This window comes from Mastigoproctus giganteus, chromosome 1, assembly GCF_048544385.1.
Source record: "Mastigoproctus giganteus isolate SK-2022 chromosome 1, ASM4854438v1, whole genome shotgun sequence".
Lineage (NCBI taxonomy): Eukaryota > Metazoa > Arthropoda > Arachnida > Uropygi > Thelyphonidae > Mastigoproctus > Mastigoproctus giganteus.
Window position 1 is genome coordinate 148895625 of NC_143575.1, and position 18326 is coordinate 148913950.

Sequence of the window (18326 nt, forward strand, 5' to 3'; positions counted from 1 at the left end):
AGTGTTCTAAGTTGAAGGACCATAATGCATTGGGTTTACAAAATTTAGAATAACAGTGTCTGTAGCAAATGTGAAACCTCCAGGTCGGATGCATATGGTGCATACTCCAGGAGAGTGGGGGTGGTGGAAACACACACACACATTGAAAGAATCAGAGCAATATTAATAACTCAGTCCTCAAACATTTGTTAGTCATTAATGTAGAGAATTGAACATATTGGAATAAAGTGCATGTTATTAATTGTATATTGATTTAAAATTCCAGTTGTATATAAAATCCAAATGGATCAACAATTAATTCTTTTGTGCATCGAATATGTTTGAATTTTCTTGCATTCTGTTCCTACAGAAGATGAACAATGATCCAGACTTGTTCATTCATTTATGAGTGATGAGACTCACTTTAATTTGAATGGGTATATAAATAAAATAAAATTTTAGGTATTGGGCAGCTGAAGTGCCATGTCACCTTCACAAACAACAGCTTCACAGCCAAAAAGTTAATGTTTGGTGTGTGGGGTGTCTCCTTTTGGCATCATCGATCCATACTTTTATGAAAATGCTAATGGTTGAGCTGTCACAGTAGCTTTTCAGACTTATATGTAAACACGCTACAAGAATTTGTAATGGAGGATCTTCACCAAAAAAGGAGTTGACATGAAATGATTGGTTTCAACAGGATGGTGTTACAGTACATACCACAAGACTTCCATGGATGCTTTAAAGGAAATGTTTCCAAATCACATTATATTTCATTTTGGTAACATAAATTGGCCACCATGATAACCCCACATATCTGTTTGATCTCTTTTTATGGGGTTTCTTAAAATCTAGAGTCTCTGGACACTTGAAGCAAAACATTCATAATGAAATTGAAAGAATATCACCAGGAATATTACACAGAGCAATTGATAATGTGAGAATAGAAATAGAGGATTGTTTGCATTGGTGGTGACCATTTAAAAAACATTATTTTCAAACACTGAGGAGTGTGACCAGGGGTGTGCCAAGGGTGTTTGCCGCCTGGGTGTGAGAAATAATTTGCCGCCCTTTAGACCTTTTACATCAACTGTTTTCTCCTCAGTCACTGAAAAGTTAATGAAGATGAATTCGATTTGTATGTACATATCTTATTTTGAAGACTAAATGCACAAGGCATAATATGTTATGGGTTGAAATTAACTATATAATATTGGTGTAAATGCACCATAGGTTACCCATAAGTTTAACTACATGTAGTAGTGTAAAGGCATAATTTGATTTTATCTCATATTGTGGCTACCTTCACAATGAGATACCAGGTATTGCACTACTTCGAATAAACAATGCTTCTCTAATATAGGAGACTAATGTTATTTATTCTCGGTGGGCACCACCACCCAGATGCGTTTCGGAGTTTGTCGGCTCGCTCATCTGTGGGTGTGTCCTCTATTAGAGAAGCGTTTTTTATTCGAAGTAGTGCAATACCTGGTATCTTGTCGTGAAGGTAGCCACAATATGAGATAAAATCAAACAATGCCTTTACAGTACTACATGTAGTTAAACTTATGGGTAAACTATGGTGTATATACACCAATATTATATAGTACATGTGTTATGGACCTATGTCTTTACATTAGTCCAGCAAAGATGCTGGTCCGATATTGGTGCATCATCCGGTCGTCTTAACCATCATACGATGACCGGCAAAAAAATGTTGAATGCCTTTTCAGCTGTCAGAGTCAAATTTATTTATTTGCCACTTGTATAGGTTAAAATTTTTTTTATGGTGCAATAAAAATGCAACTAGTAGATATTCTTTACCACTTTTAAAATTAATCTATAAAAAATTTGATTCTAATAGATATAGAGCTCTGCATCGAAAATATAAAGGGAATATTAAAAATAATAAACTCTCCATTTAAAGTTTTATAATTATATTTTAATGAAAGTTACAGAAAGAAAATAATCGCATAACATAAAACAAATGGTTTTTCTCTCCATGTTTATCAGAAATATGAGACAAAAAAAGAATAACAAAAATAAAAATTACAGACAAATTTAAAAAAGTAACTTGCATTAACTCAGAAAACAAAACTTTTTACAGAAATATCAACACAAAAAATAAAAGAAATGCAATGTTTTTCACAACAAAGAAAAATATATACGTGTAGTAAACTATATTAACAATAACAGTTGCATTACCTATATGTCATTATGTAAAATCATTTTCCTTGCTTTTTTTTTTTGTTGCAAACTCATTAATAATGTCAGATATATCTAATTTGGAAACAATTGTGTTTTCAATACTATTAATATTTGATTTCGAAAGGCTGTCTTGTTTCATAGTTTATCGTAAATTATTTTTAATAATCTTAAGTATTGAAAAAGATCTCTCTCTCTCTCTCTCTCTCTCTCTCTCTCTCTCTCTCTCTCTCTCTCTCTCTCTCTCTCTCTCTCTCTCTCTCCTCTCCCCTGATTCAACTGTAACTGGCATTGTTAAGAATATTGTTAAAGCTACAGTAAAGTTTGGCAGTAAACTGACCATGTTTTTTGAAAATATGTATTCTAATATCTATTTCATCGCTCAATTCCAAAGCATTTATGTCAGATTCCTGTCGTGCACTGTCTGATAATTTAATTTGTAAATCCATACAGTATTTAAATTTTGTATCTCTTTCAAGTGATTTTAATGAAAAAATGTCATTTAAAAATTTAAAACTTTCATTATGTGTATGTATAAGTTCGAATCTTTCCTTAATTTTGGAAATTGCTGTATCCAAAATAGTAAAATAAAAATTGACTTTATAAAGATATTCCGGTGATAAAATACTTACATCTTCCACATTTTCATACAAAAACAATCTCTTTTTCTTACGTGGTGGAATTATTTCAACATCTGGAAAAGATGTCTCAGTCTGTTTCTTCAACAATTTTCTTAGCTTCCTCTAACCTGTTTTTGAAGCCATCATCAGTTCAACAACTCTTTGAAATAGTAATTTACTTGTTTTAACATTTCTATTATTGTCAGTATGACTTGATCAGACTTTTTCTTTAAATTACTAACAATATACAACGTACAAGTTAGTGAAAATGCATCATATTAGTACGCAGCTAAACTCTGAATTAGCAAAAATATGCAAAGGTGGCATCGTTTAAGTTATATCTCATATTGTGAATATCTTCACAATAAGTTGCCATGATATTGTACTACTTTCAATAAGTAACACTTCACCAAAGGAGAAGACTGTTGTTACTTATTCTCAGTGGATACCACCACCCAGACAGCACTGTTTCAGGGCTATTTGGCCCTTCTTCGGTGGGTGGGTCGAATACTCGAAACCATCAGGCATCTCTCATATTGTGGAGTTATACTTCATAACTGTTTTGTCATCATTGCATCACTAGGGTACCTACCCACCCACCGAAGAAGGGCCAAATAGCCCTGAAACGGTGCCAGGTGGTGGTGGTGGTGGTGGTATCTGCTGAGAATAAGTAACAACAGTCTTCTCCTTTGGTGAAGCGTTACTTATTCGAAGTAGTGCAATATCATGGCAACTCGTTGTGAAGGTATTCACAATATGAGATATAACTTAAACGATGCCGCCTTTGCATATTTTTGCTAATTCAGAGTTTAGCTGCATATTAATATGATGCGTTTGCACTAACTTGTACGTTGTCCAAATCTCTTGCAGCCTGAGGCTAAAGCCCTTAACGTATTTCATTACTAACAATGTTAATTTTTGATAAAATGTTGTACCAAACTACAACAGAACATATAAATTTGTACGACTTGATTTTTGTTAGTAAAGATTTGACAGAATTGCGAGTAGTACTATTCCGAAATTGATCATTATACAAAGTAAATAATGCATCATATATTGCATCAAAATTGTACTTGAGTGCTTTTATTGCATCAACCCTGCTTTCCCATACATACTAGTTTAAACAGTTAATGTGGGGCACTCTTCCATTAAAATTTTCCACCGATATGTAGATGCCGAAAAGATTACGTATATTTCCTGAGCAATGACAAAACAATTTTCAATTTCTAGAGAAACTTCTGCGACATCATTTATTACTAAATTTAAACTATGCACTGCTGATGGCACGGAAAATGCTCTTGGGTTGATATCTAAAATTCATTTCTGAAGACCACTATTTTTACTCTTCGTGTTAGCCCTGTTGTCATAGGATTGGCCACGCATATCATTAACATTAATGTTTACTTGCTTTAAAAAATGAAGTACAACATTAGTAAGACCCTCATCTGTTGTATCTGAAATTGAACACAAGCCTAATAAATGTTCTTTTACTTCAATTTTTTTTGCTTCATTATTTAAGTTAATAAATCTTACAATTATCGTTATTTGTTCTTCATGATTAGCATCTCGCATACAATCTAATATAATCGAATAATATTTACTTTGTTTTAACATATCTAAAATAGTATTTTTCACTTTCTGACCACCTTGGCGCCTCTGTAGCCAGTTGAGCAGGAGCAGCAGTGCATAGCACATGTTTTTTGATTAGACCAGTGTTTGAAGCCCATGACCACCAAATACGGAGGATGCGGAAAGGTCAGGGATTGACCACCGCATATCCCTGGAGCAATATGGCCTTAGTTGCTAATGCTCCTAAAAACCAAACAACAACAACTTTCTGACCAATGACAGATATTATATCATTCTGAATTTTATCCCCTAGATAATGAAGCATTTTTTTTTTACTATTATTTTGAATGTGTTAAATGTTCCACCATAATGCTATCAAACTGTGCAAATGTTTCTATTAATTTTAGAAAATTTCCGTTTCTTTTCTCATCAATTTATTATTATGGCCTCTTAATGCTAAATTTTGCCCTGCCAAAAATTGAATTGCGTAAATAATCTTTCTATTACTGCTTTCCAGCTCAGTTTTTCCAATTTTATCAAATTCTTACTGAATACATCAATTGTGTTTTCATGTTTAATAGATTTTTTGAGATCAATCATGATTTAAAACTGTCAATGTGTGCTTTACTTTTTTCATGTCTATCTAAAGCTCTCGATAAATGTTGTCAATCAAAAAAACCAATATCATCATTAAAACCCGTAATTTTATTATGAAATAGTTTGCAACAAAGGCAGAATACAGAATTTTTTGACTTTGAATATAATAACCAGCTTCTAAGAATTTTCCCTCCGTTACTTAATTGTTTATAATAATATTCTGTAGAAAATGACCAATTCTTATCATCTAAAGGAAAGTTATGATGTTGAACTTTTTCTAGATCAAGTTCTACTAAAAACATTCTAATACTGTTCATTAACAATTTCGGCCATAACCCTGGATCATGCTTATCATTTTTGAAACATATACTGGTCAAATCTGGAGTATCACCAGTAGAGGTTCTTATTGTACATTCAACCTTTGATGAAATTTCTACAGTGGGCAGTTGATTTTCCAAAAACAATCTTCTATGGAATTTTGAGTCATGTTTTGTTTCTCTCTGATTTTGTCATCATAGAAAGTATCGAACTGTATTGCGATGATTCTCCAGTCTTTTGACTTTTTACAGATGTTGGTTCAAAAAAATCGTGAAATCGAAGTAGTAACTTTTTTTATACTCTCCTCTTTTTGCTAATTTTCTTTTTTGGTAGGCTGCTCCGGAAAGTTTATTTTTCTGTCAGCCACCTAAAGAGAATGATTCAACAAATTGCTATTTAAATAAATAATATTTAACAAAAAAAAAAACAAAAAAAACCCCAGTAATTATAATTATAAATTGTCAAAAATTAATTTATATCCAAAATTATTAAAAATTTAATTTTAATTTTCTGCTCCATTACTTAAGTGACTTAAAATAGTAATTAACGATTATTATTTTAAGTCACTTATTATTAATTTAAAAAAATCTTTTATTATTTTTTTTGTTGAGACTTGTAGTATAAGAATAATATAATTTAATGGCCTTTAGCATCGGTGTCCACAAATATTCAGCACTCGGGTACGATGCACCCTTTGCACCCTGGTCGGCACGCCTCTGAGTATGACGTGAATGCTTTGATGTTTATTTTTAAATTCTAATAACATAAATGTCTTTTCCAATTTGCACAGTAGTCATTTCAGTTTTAAAATGGGCAGTTGTTTTTCTCTGATCCCAAAGAAAATAGTTCACTTTTGAGAATAATGAACAAAATATTATGTATTAATAGTTATCAAAGAAATTAAATTGATAATGTTTCTTTTTTATTTTAATTATTTTTTATAGGATAATATGAGATGTTTATTTACATTAAGATTGTTAATTGTTACAAGTGTTAAAAATTGTTGAAAAATATGCATATTATATGTAATAATATACAAGTGATTTATTCTTAATTTAATACTGTAATATCTTTAGGCAGGATTGAATGGGCTAGTTAAGTAAATTGTGTTGTTATGGGTAACTGCAACCTTCTTCTTATTAAACGAGTTAATATGACACTTGAAATACATTACTGTAACAGTTTTTTGGACAAACTGGATGATTTCTACTTATCTTAGCATGACTGAGAGAGAATATAGAGGGAGGGGGTGCTCTATCATCCTAGATATAGTTCTCACTAAGGATCCTAATGGTATCAAAAACCTGACAGTGTGGTGGGGGGGGGGGGAACCAATCAAGGCCATGCAAATGGAGGTGCATTGGATGCAGCACACCAGGGCCCTCATTTATTTATGCACATAAATAAATGAGGCTCCTTAATCCCTTTTGCATCCGGGCCCTCAAGTACCTTTGCATGGCCCTGGAACCAGTAGCAGACAATGGCCACAATACTACTATACAAGTTAGTTAATGTATGTAGTGCATTAATATTTATGGCACATTAGCAAATGGTTATAATATGTGATTTATATATATAATAAAACCAATAACTTGGCTAAACAGATGGATTTGGCTAAACAGATTTTTATATGTATTTAAAGAGTAAGTTGTCCGTGTAACAGAATTAAATTGAAATTTTTTTTATTGTGTTACTTCCCAGATATCTTGGTTGGATCCTATGCTTCAGACCATGCTGTCCTACTTAGGTGAGTTAGACAAGTCATATTGGTGTTTCATTATTAATTGAATTCCAGAAACACAGCATGGTTATTTAAAAGTTTTAAGAAATGCATATTAGCATTAGCATTACTTAAGGCATATAATGTAAGAAAGCAAGCTTACACATTATCATCCAAAAAAAAAAAAAAAAAAAAAAACCACCTTCCCATTTTATCCATCTGGTCTCTCCAAATGTTTGTCTAGTTCAGCCTTAATTTTATTTACACAATCAACTACCACAACAACAGATGGAAGTCTGTTCCAGCAATCAACTACCCACTGGCTAAAGGCAAACTTCCGCACATTTATTCTACAACTGGCTTTCCTTAATTTGAATCTATGCCCCTCAGGGTCTTAATCCGAGCAAGCAGAAGTATCCCATCAGCATTGAGCTTGCTAAAACCATTCAAGGCTTTATACATCGTGATAAGATCACATCGCAGGTGCCTTGTCTCCAGATGCACCAAATTGCAGAACTTAAGCCTTTCTTCATAAGCGCACTCCTTTGTTCCTCTCGTCAAACTTGTTGCTCTTCTCTGTATTGGTTCTAGCAACTCAACATCCTTCCTAAAACGAGGCCTCAAGACCTATATACAGTACTCAAGGTATGGCCTGACCACATTGTCTTATACAAAGGGAAAATCACCTCCTTGTCTCTGCTAGCCATGACCTGCTCTGGCAGCCTGACTGCACTGCTCAGAAAACTTCATATCTGACTGTACAATTATCCCCAGGTTTTTTTCATTCTCCACTTTCCCAAGTGTAGTACCACACAGTTAGTATGTTTCTTTTGGGTTACAACTACCAATGAGTGGGTCCAGCACCGAACCCTGGGGACTCCGCTCATAATGTTAGTCCACGTAGATCAGTGTCCATTTATTACCATTCTCTGACATCTCCCACTCAACCATCCCTTTATCCATTACAGTAACTTGCCCTTAATGCCATACCTCTCCAATTTGTACAGCAGTCTTCCATGGGCAACAGTGTCAAAAGCTTTCCTGAAATCCAGCAAATGAAGTAAGCAAATCCTTAGCCATAACTATGAGAGTTTCCTTGGACTCAGGGGAGGTACCCATGGACTGGAGATGTGTAAATGTGACCCCAATTCACAAAGGAGGATCAAAGGACAATACAAATAATTATAGACCTGTTAGATTAACTTCTGTTCCAGGGAAATTAATGGAGGCACTGGTTAAAGAAGCACTGCAGGATCATCTAGACAAGACTTCAGTTATAGCTTGGACACAGCATGGTTTTGTTAAGGGGAAGTCTTGTCTGATGAATTTGATTGGATACTATGATGTGGTCACAAGGGAACTGGATGCAAGGAATAACATTGATATCATATATTTGAACCTTAGAAAGGCTTTTGATGCTGTTGCACATGGAAGACTGCTGCACAAATTGGAGCAGTGTGCCATTGGAGGCAAATTGCATTGCTGCTGCTGTGAATAAAGGGATAGTTGAGTGGGAGAAGACAGAGAGTGGTAATCAGTGAACACTGCTCTTTGTGGACTAATGTTATTAGTGGAGTCTCTCATGGTTCATTGTCGGGTCTATTGTTGTTTTCTGTATTTATAAATAATATTGATGATGGTATATCAGGCTTAATGTCGAAGTTTTCAGACGATACGAAGGTTGGCAGGGTTGTTAATGACACTAATGACAGCACACTGCTGCAACAGGATCTAGAAATGTTGAGCAGATGGGCTGAGAGGTGACAAATGAAGTTTAACATTGACAAATGTAAAATACTACATATGGGAAGCAGTAACCTCCAGAGTAACGTATTAACTCTGTGGTACTACACTGACAATTGTAGAGAATGAAAAGGATCTGGGGGTAATTGTGCAAGCAGATATGAAGTTTTCTGAGCAGTGCAGATGGTCTGCAAGAGTAGCTCATGGTGTCTTGTCAATGATATACAGGACTTTTTCTAGCAGGGATAAGGAGGTGATTATTCTCTTGTATAAGGCAATGGTCAGGCTACACCTAGAGTACTGTATACAGGTCTGGAGGCCTCATTTTAAGAATGATGTAGAGCTGTTGGAACGAGTACAGAGAAGGGCAACAAGATTAGTGAATGGAACGAAGGGTCGCTCTTATGAAGAAATGCTTAAGTTTTGCAGATTACAGTGTCTGGAGACTAGTCACCTGCGAGGTGATCTAATTGAGGTGTATAAAGCCTTGAATGGTTTGAGCATGCACATTGCTGATGGGAGTCTTTCTCTTGCTCAGAATAATCACCTGAGAGGACATATATTCAAATTGAGGAAAGACAGACATAGGATAGATGTGTGGAAGTTTGTCTTTAGCCAGTGAGTAGTTGATTGGTGGAACAGACTTTCATCTTTTGTTGTGGAAGTTAATATGCTAAATAAATTTAAGGCTCAGCTGGACAGGTATTTGGAACGAACAGAGGGGTGAAATGGAAGCATTTTTTTTTTGGTTGATGCTGCATAAGCTTGCTTTCTTGCCTTGTATGCCTCTGCTAATATTAATGCTAAACCAAGTATATGATATCAAAATTATTTTTTGCATCCAGTTTCTTTGTGACCACATCTTAGTATCAAATCAAATTGGTCAGACAAGACTTCCCTTTAACAAACCCATGCTGTGTCTGAACTGTTACTGCTGTTTTGTCTAGGTGATCCTGTATCAGCCCTTTAACCAGTGACTCCATTATTTTCCCTGGTACAGAAGTTAAACTAACTGATTTATAATTATTTTTGTCATTCTTTGAACCCCCTTTGTGAATTGGGGATACATTTGCACATCTCCAGTCTATGAGGACCTCGCCTGACTCTAAGGATGCTCTCATAATTATAACTGGATAGATTCTCTCTGCCCAGGTGCCTTTTTTATGTTTAACTTCAACAATTTCTTCTCCATTATGATCTCAGTTATTTGCAAATCACTTAGCTCCCTGTTAGAATTTGATAAACTTCTGGCATTCCCCTCCTTGAATAACCCCTCATGTGTGAATGTAGATGCAAAATACTCATTCAGTTTATCAGCTACTGAGCAAGATCATCAATAGGTGAACCATCTACATAAAGTGAACCAATCTGATTCATCCTCTTCCTTCTAGAGTTTACATAAGAAAGGAACTCTTTGTGTCCTTTGCCAAAGATTTCTCGTAATCTGCCTTCGCATGCCTAACCTCCTTTGTGACTTTTTTTTTTTTTTGTTAGTTGTTGGCGCATCGGCTTCTGTGGCCATAATACACCTTGCTAAGTTTTTGCATTTTACTCTGATCCAAGCCCGAGGCGGGATTCGAACCCGTAACCTTTGGGTTGCCAGGCAGGCACATTACCCACCTGGCTAGCCCGGTCGGCCCTTTGTGACTTGATTACAGACTAACTTATATCTGCCATAGGCTTCTGTGTTGCCTGATAATTTATATGCATCCCATGCATGTTTCTTCTCTGCCACAAGCCTCATTAATTCATCCGACATCTATTCACGCCTGTACCCTGGACTGTATTTCTTAGTTGGTAGGAAAAGCCTAGTAGTCTCAAGTTTAAGTACCTGAAAGCTTCCCATTTAGAATTCACTATTGGTAACATCATTGGTTGATCCTACTGTATAGAATTTAAAAACTGTCTGAGACCTCTATAATCACCTTTATGAAAACAAAAACCCTTCAATTTACCCTCGATGGTAGTTACATCTCTAAGTAAATCCCACATCAGTACACTGTGATCACTGTCACCAATGGTTTCTTTATGTGCAAATTGTTAACACTTGAATAATCACTGCTGATAATCAGATTAAGGGTATTACTCCCTCTGGGTGCCCCTCGAACATGTTTCTGTAGAAAACAGTCCTCCAATAAATCCACAGAAATTTTGCTAGCATGCAAGTGACCAACCCACAAGTGCCAGGCAATATCTGGAAAGTTAGAATCCCCATTACAAGACATTCTGATTTACTGGTTCATTCTATTTCTCTGCACAACTGTTCATTGTACTCATCAGAGTCATTAGGCCTATAACATATTCCTACTCTCATTTTTCTCTTTCCCAGTGTTTATGTCACACCAAACAGACTCAACATTGCACTGTCCACCCATGTCAACTGGATGCACTTCCTTAGATTTTATGTTTCTTAACTAGCAGCATAATCCCTCTTCCCTTCCTACCCTGTCTGTCCTTTCTGTACACATTGTACTCCCCAAATTCCAATTCTGCACTGCTTATATCTGTGTTTCACCATGTTTCTGATATCCTAACAATATCTGCCTTTGATGTCTTGATCAGCACTTAAAATTCATCAATTTTATTTACTATACTCCTAGTTACCCTAACACAGCCCATGTATTTACTTGTTCCATGATGAATCCCAGCAAACCTTTGAAGTCCCCCAGGAACCTGCTCTCTAGGCTGCTGCTCATTACAATAGAAGAAGTGCAAGCATCACTTTCGCCTCTGCCTACGGCTACCATTAATCTTTTAGTCTGTGAATCCCCCCCCACCCAATCTAACAATTTTCCGACCCACCTAACAGTGCCTCGAAAGCATCAGCAAATATTCTTGAACCCTTTCTGTTTAAGTGTATCCCATTCCTGTAGAGGAATGGGATACACTTAAATTTTTTTCAGCATGGTCTCTGCTTGGCAGAGACCACGCTGAAAAAAAAATTCTACATCGTGAGCCTTGCACAGTCTCTCCAGGGCTAAATTGATTGACAATGCTCTCATCATATACTCCCTCCTATTGTGTCTGGGCAGAATTGCAGACGCTTTCAAATTTAACTCGTGACTTTTTTTCAGCATTGTCCTCTACTTGTTAAGTAAATCTGCAGATCTTTTACTCCTTTTCTTCCCTTAAAAGATGGTATCTGCTCTACAATGTCATCAACTTTTGCCCATGGCAGACATACCCTGGTCCTGTTCCACCTATCCTTTTTGCATAATATATTCCCTGTCTCCCTGAGAATAGCATCAGCAACAATAACCAAATATACAAAAGTAAGAGGAATAAAATTTTGAGACAAACTTGGAATTATATTTCTACCTTACTTGGATATTGTGCTGTTAGTAATTGTAGGTATATGAATGTAGGCAGTTTACAAAGTACAATATTTTGTAATAATAGGAAGGTTATATATTTAAGTGTGAATTAGTGGCACATTCTGCCCCAATTTCATAATAATGAGACAGAATTAGATGAGTATTACTTCTTAAGAGCAATGCTTCTACAGGGATGGTATATACTTAAATATAAAGGGTGCAAGAATATTTGATGATGCTATCGAGGCAGTGTTAGGTGGATAGGAAAACTGCTAGCTTGGGAAGGAGATCCATGGACTAATAGATTAACAGCAGCCGCTGGCAAAGGTGAAAGTGTTCTTGCACTGCTTCTATTGGAATGAGCAGTAGTCAGGAAAAAAAGTTGCTGGGGATTTCAGAGACTGCTCTGGGAGTCATTGCAGAACAAGTAAATACACAGGCTGTGTTAGGGTAGCTAAGAATAAGAACAGGTGCATGTATTCTTGCGTGTACACCAATGGTAGGAGTTTAGTGAATAAATTTGATAAATTTGGGGTGTTGGTCAAAATGTCAAAGGCAGATATTGTTGGGATATCAGTATGGGCTTGGCACAGCCAGGGTCCTGAGCTGGATATCATCATTCTTCTGTTGAATGATTGTTTTCTACAGCAGCATGTTCGGGAGGCAACCAGAGGGAGTAATACTCTTGATCTGATTATCAGTAGTGATTCTTAATGCATTAAGAATCTGCAGATAAAGAAACTACTAGGTAGCAGTGATCATATTGTGCTGATGTGAGATTTACTTTGAGTAAATCTCACATCATATGATGTACCAACTGATGATGTAACCAACATCGTATGGTACCAACTGATGATGTAACCAACAGCAAATTCTAAATGGGAAGCATTCAAGGAATTAATCTTTGAAGCTACTAGGCTTCTCATACCAACTAAGAAATATTGTTCAAAGTTTAGGCCTAATGGACATCCGGTGAACTAACGAAACTTGTGGCAAAGAAGAAAAATGCATGGGATACATTTAAATTAACATGTGACACAGAAGCCTATGATAGATATAAGCTGGTCTGTAACCAAGTTACAAAGGAGGTTAGACAGGTGAAGGCAGATTACGAAAAATCTTTGGCAAAAGATTCAAAAAAAAAAAAAAAAAAAAAAAAATACGGCAAAGAGTTTTTTACTTATGTAAACTCTAGAAGGAAGGGGATGAATCAGATTTGTCCAATTGATATCAGTGGTTCAACTGTGGATGATCCTACTCGTGTAGCTGACAAACTGATTGAGTATTTGGAGTTATTCAGGGAGGGGGATGCCAGAGGTGTTTTAAACTATGGAAGTGAACTAAATAATTTTGTAATAACTGAGAGCAAAGTGGAGCAGACATTGCTGAAAAAAAAAGCATAAGAAAGGCAGCTGGGTTGGATGGGATCTATCCAGTTATATTAAAGGAGCAAAGGAAGTAAGCAAACCCTTAGCCATAATTATGAGAGCTTCCTTGGAATCAGGACAGCTGCCCATGGACTGGATATGTACAAATGTGATCCCAATTCACAAAGGAGGATCAAAGGGTGACATAAGTAATTACAGACCTGTTAGTTTAACTTCTGTTCTAGGGAAATTAATGGACTCACAGGTTAAACAAGCACTGGAACTTAAGTGATAGATCGGACAGAGCATAAGTTTGTTAAGGGGAAGTCTTGTCTGACCAGTTTGATTGGATACTATGATGTGGTCATAAAGAAACTGGATGAAAAGAATTATTTTGATATTATGCACTTGGATCATGGGAAGGCTTCTGATACTATTAATCAACAGATATAAAAAACTTTAGTGGGAGGTCAACAACTTAAATTAGTTAAAAGCAGAATTAGACATACAGTTGGAGTGAATGGATGGGTGAAATGGGAAGGGTGTTTTTTTTTTTTTTTGCTGTGCTGTATAAGTTTGCTTTCTTGCACCTTATGCCAATACTAATGCTATTAGAAATGGAAGAGTGCTGTACAAATTGGAGCAGCGTAGCTTTAAGGGCAAGTTGCTGCTATGGATAAACAGATGGTTGAGTGGGAGAAGACAGAGAGTGGTAATCAGTGGACACTGCTCTTTGTGGACTAATGTTATGCGGTGTCCTGCAGGGTTCAGTGTTGGGTCTGTTGTTGTTTTCTATATTTATTAATGGTATTGATAAAGTTATATTAGGCTCAATGTCCAAGTTTCCAGATGGTACACATGTTGGCAGGGTTGTTAATGACAGCATGCTACTGCAACAGGATCTAGAAAACTTGGGAAGATGCACTGAGAAGTGGCAACTGAAGTTTAACTTTGACAAATGCAAAGTACTGCATGTAGGTAGCAGTAACTTCAGAGAAGCATACCAACTGTGTGGTACTATACTCAGGGTGGTAGAGAATGAAAAAGATCTGTGGGTAATTGTGCAGTCAGATGTGAAGTTTTCTGAACAGTGCAGATAGTCTGCAAGGGTAGCTCATAGTGTCTTGTCAATGTTATACAGGTATTTTCTAGTAGGGAAAAGGATGTGATTATCCCCTTGTATAAGGCAATGGTTAGGCCACACCTTGTACTGTATACAAATCTGGTGGCCACATTTTAGAAAGGATATAGAGCTGCTGGAAGAATGCAGAGAAAAGCAATGAGATTAGTGAGAGCAACATGAATAAAGGATTGTTCATTTGAAAAAAAGGCTTAAATTTTAAAAAATTTAGTGTCTGGAAACTAGGCACCTGGGAGGTAATTTGATTGAGGCGTATAAGTCCTTGAATGGTTTGAACAAGCTCATTGCTGATGGGATTTAGCATTAGTAGAGGCATATGATGCAATCAAGCGAGCTTATACTGCCTCACCCAAAAAAAAAAAAAAGACCTTCCCATTTCACCCATCCATTCGCTCCAAATGTTTGTCTAGTTTTGCCTTGAATTTATTTAAGCTGTGAACTTCTACGACAGATGGAAGATTGTTCCAGCAATCAGTCACCCTCTGGCTAAAGGCAAATTTCAGCACATCTGTTGTACAACTGTCTTTCCTCATTTTGAATTTATCTCCCCTCAGGACATTAATCTGGGCAAAAGGAAGAATCCAATCACTATTCAGCATGCTCAAACCATTCAAAACCTTATACACTTCAATCAGATCACCTCGCAGGTGCCTAGTCTCCAGGTACTAATTTTCAAAACTTAAACCGTTATTCGTAAGAATAACTGTTTGTTCCATTCACTAATCTTGTTGCCCTTCTCTGTACTTGTTCCAGCAGCTCTACATCCTTCCTAAAATGTGGTCTCCAGATCTGTATACAGTACTCAAGGTGTAGCCTGATCATTGCCTTATACAAGGGAATAATCACATCCTTTTCCTTGCTAGAAAATACCTGTTTAGAAGACCATTTAGTGAGGGAGTAAATAAAAAGTCAATTTGTAACCGTAAAAAACTATGAATTATTTATTTAGATTAATTTTTAATACATATACAGTAATTTAAAAAATTACATACATGTATATTTAAGAACACTTAACTTATTAAAAAAAAAAAAAAAGTTATTTACATTACAGTAATTTGAAGTTGTACATACATAATTTATTTGTTTAAAAAAAATCTGTTATTTTTTTTTGTTTTTGGTATTGTCTGTGTTTTTTAGTAGCCAAGTTATAAATTTGTCGTAGTAAAATTATTTTTGGCATTTCTGCTTCTTGGCATTCATACCAGTTGATTATATCTGTCAGGGATTGACTGGCTTCCTTATGGGAAATGGGGCATCTTCTTCATCTACAACTTCAGTAAATCCCGCAGAAACATAGGAAACAATTTCATCATCTGTAAAAATTTCGTAACCTACATCTGTTGTATCTATATCGCACCAATTTTTGACATCGTGTTCATTTAAATTTTTGAATATTGGCAAAGATCTGCAAATTTCTATTAAAACTGGTGGTGGGAGACCAGAATCTTCTTGTTCTGCAGAGTCAGGTTGTACTATTTGAGATGGCCAGATATTCCAGGCAGATTGTAACGTCTTTTCAGGAACACTTTGCCATGCATCAGCTGCATTATAGATAGCATCCTTTATAGTAGGGTTGGCCAACGAGTGGATCGATCTACCAGTCTATCACGGATTTAATTTCGGTCGATCACAACGAATTTTAAATATACAGTCATCCCTCGATTTGTGCACCTTGTGCAATGAAATTTTTGAGATGGTAGATCACGGCACATTTTGAAGGAAAAAAGTAGATCGCATCACAAATTAAGTTGACCACTCCTGCTTTATAGTATATTCCCTACAGAACTATTCTACCTCTAAATCGTTTTCACATAGTGCCAAGTTCTGTAAAAATAATTTTCTATACCGCCTCTTAAAACTCTCTATAATGCCCTGGTCCATTGCCTGTAATAGGCTGTAATAGGAAGAAATATGCAATGAATGTTGTTATGGGATGAAAATACTTCTAAATCGACAAGGGGATGGGCAGGAGCATTGTCCATTATCAAAAGGGCTTTTTCTGGGAGGTTTATTGTTTTAAAGTAAAAAAGAACTTGGGGACAAAATTCTTCTGTAAACCATTGCTTAAAAATTTTTGTTCATCCAGGCATTATTTTGGGCATAATATTTTACAGGCAGTAAATTAATTCACGTTCTTAAAAGTACATGTTTTTTTTTTGCTTTGTTGATTACTGCTAATGTCATTTTGTGGTGCCACTTGCATTGGAACAAACAAGAATTGTTAAACGCTCTTTCCTTACCTTAAATCCTGGGGCTGAAGATTCTGACCCAGATGCCAGTGCTTTTTTGAGGAAGTGCTTTCCAGTATAATCCTGACTCATCACAATTATACACCTGTTCTGCGCACAATTCAAGATCACTAATATGGGCATTTAGTTTTTGGCGATAACGCACTAGGATTTCACTGTTAGCACTCATCTTCTCTCCTTCTCCGTAGTTGCCAAATACCGTGCCGCTCCTTAAACCTATGGAGTCAACCTTGACTTCCTTTTAAATTTGGGTCACCATTCAATTTTTGTTTTATTTGAAGTGCCTTTTCGATGATAATTGGTCCACTTAATGGAATCCCTTGGGAGCGTTGCAGTGCAAACCGTATAAACATGGCTCCGTCCAGTTTGTCGAGTGTCGCTGTAGTCGCCTTTTTCTTTTTGAAACGTTTCCATCAGCAGCCTCCATTTTGCACATAAATTCTTCAATTTTGTGCCTATTCTTTTTTATATTATTAATCATGGTACGTGGGACACCATACATTTTTGAGAGTTTTGATGCATTTTCACCTTTACGAAGATGTAAAATTTCATATTTTTTTGGTAAATCCAGACTTTTATGAGTATGTTTAGCAGACATGACTTAAGTCACTCAAACACACTTAGAAACTTGAAATTAAGAAGAACTATGTGACCACGAACAGCTCTAATGGAATACATACTGACTAAAAACTAAGGGCTTGGCACAGCCAGGGTCTTGAGCTTGATAGCTGGATATCGTCATTCTTCTCTTTCTTGGTGATTCCCTTCTACCTCTCTCTCTCCCTCTCCCCCTCTCTCTCTCTCTCTCTCTCTCTCTCTCTCTCTCTCTCTCTCTCTTAGGGTAAATTTTTTTTCACTGGTGCAGCATAAGCCTCAGACTTCCTTGCGCCATATGGATAATAATAATAAGTCACAGTGGAAGGGGAGGAAGAACTTCTGCGAATTAGCTCTAAACAGTCAGCTAGGAAATGATCAACCTTGTTTTCTATTTACTATTTGGAGAAGGACGGTTTCACTGAGATATGTTTGAATCAGTATCTTTCAATTGAGTTCTGAGGAACATGGTAATGACTTTGTTCCCTGTTCTTTTCTTTCCTGCCTGCTTTCTACTCTATCACAAATATGCATTAGATTTGGGAATTAAAAAGATATCAAGACAATTCCGGAAAAAAAAAAAAAACTGGTCCTTCAAAGGTGACTAATTACAGAGGGAGCCCATTTAGCGGGTGACCATTTAGTGAGGTTCTACTGTATATCATTGACAGGATGCCACTAGCTACCCTTGCAGACCACCTGCACTGCTCAGAAAACTTCATATCTGACTGCACAATTACCCTTTTTTTTCTGTGTAGTACCACACAGTTGATACATTACTGTGGGGTTACTGCTACGCATATGCAGTACTTTACATTTGTTAATATTAAACTTCAGTTGCCACCTCTCAGCCCATTGGATCAACTTTTCTAGATCCTGTTGCAGTAGTGTCATTAACAACCCTGCCGAT

The 18326-nt window shown here is 36.2% G+C and overlaps 1 protein-coding gene across 1 annotated transcript in view; it reads left to right on the forward strand.

Annotated features, from left to right (window-relative positions):
* LOC150091190 (integrin alpha-9-like) overlaps positions 1-18326 on the forward strand; it is a 570795-nt gene that overhangs the window by 225742 nt on the left and 326727 nt on the right. The window contains exon 14 of the mRNA XM_090382714.1: positions 6990-7035. Coding sequence (XP_090238840.1) covers positions 6990-7035 — 46 coding nt within the window. The remainder of the gene's footprint in view (positions 1-6989; positions 7036-18326) is intronic.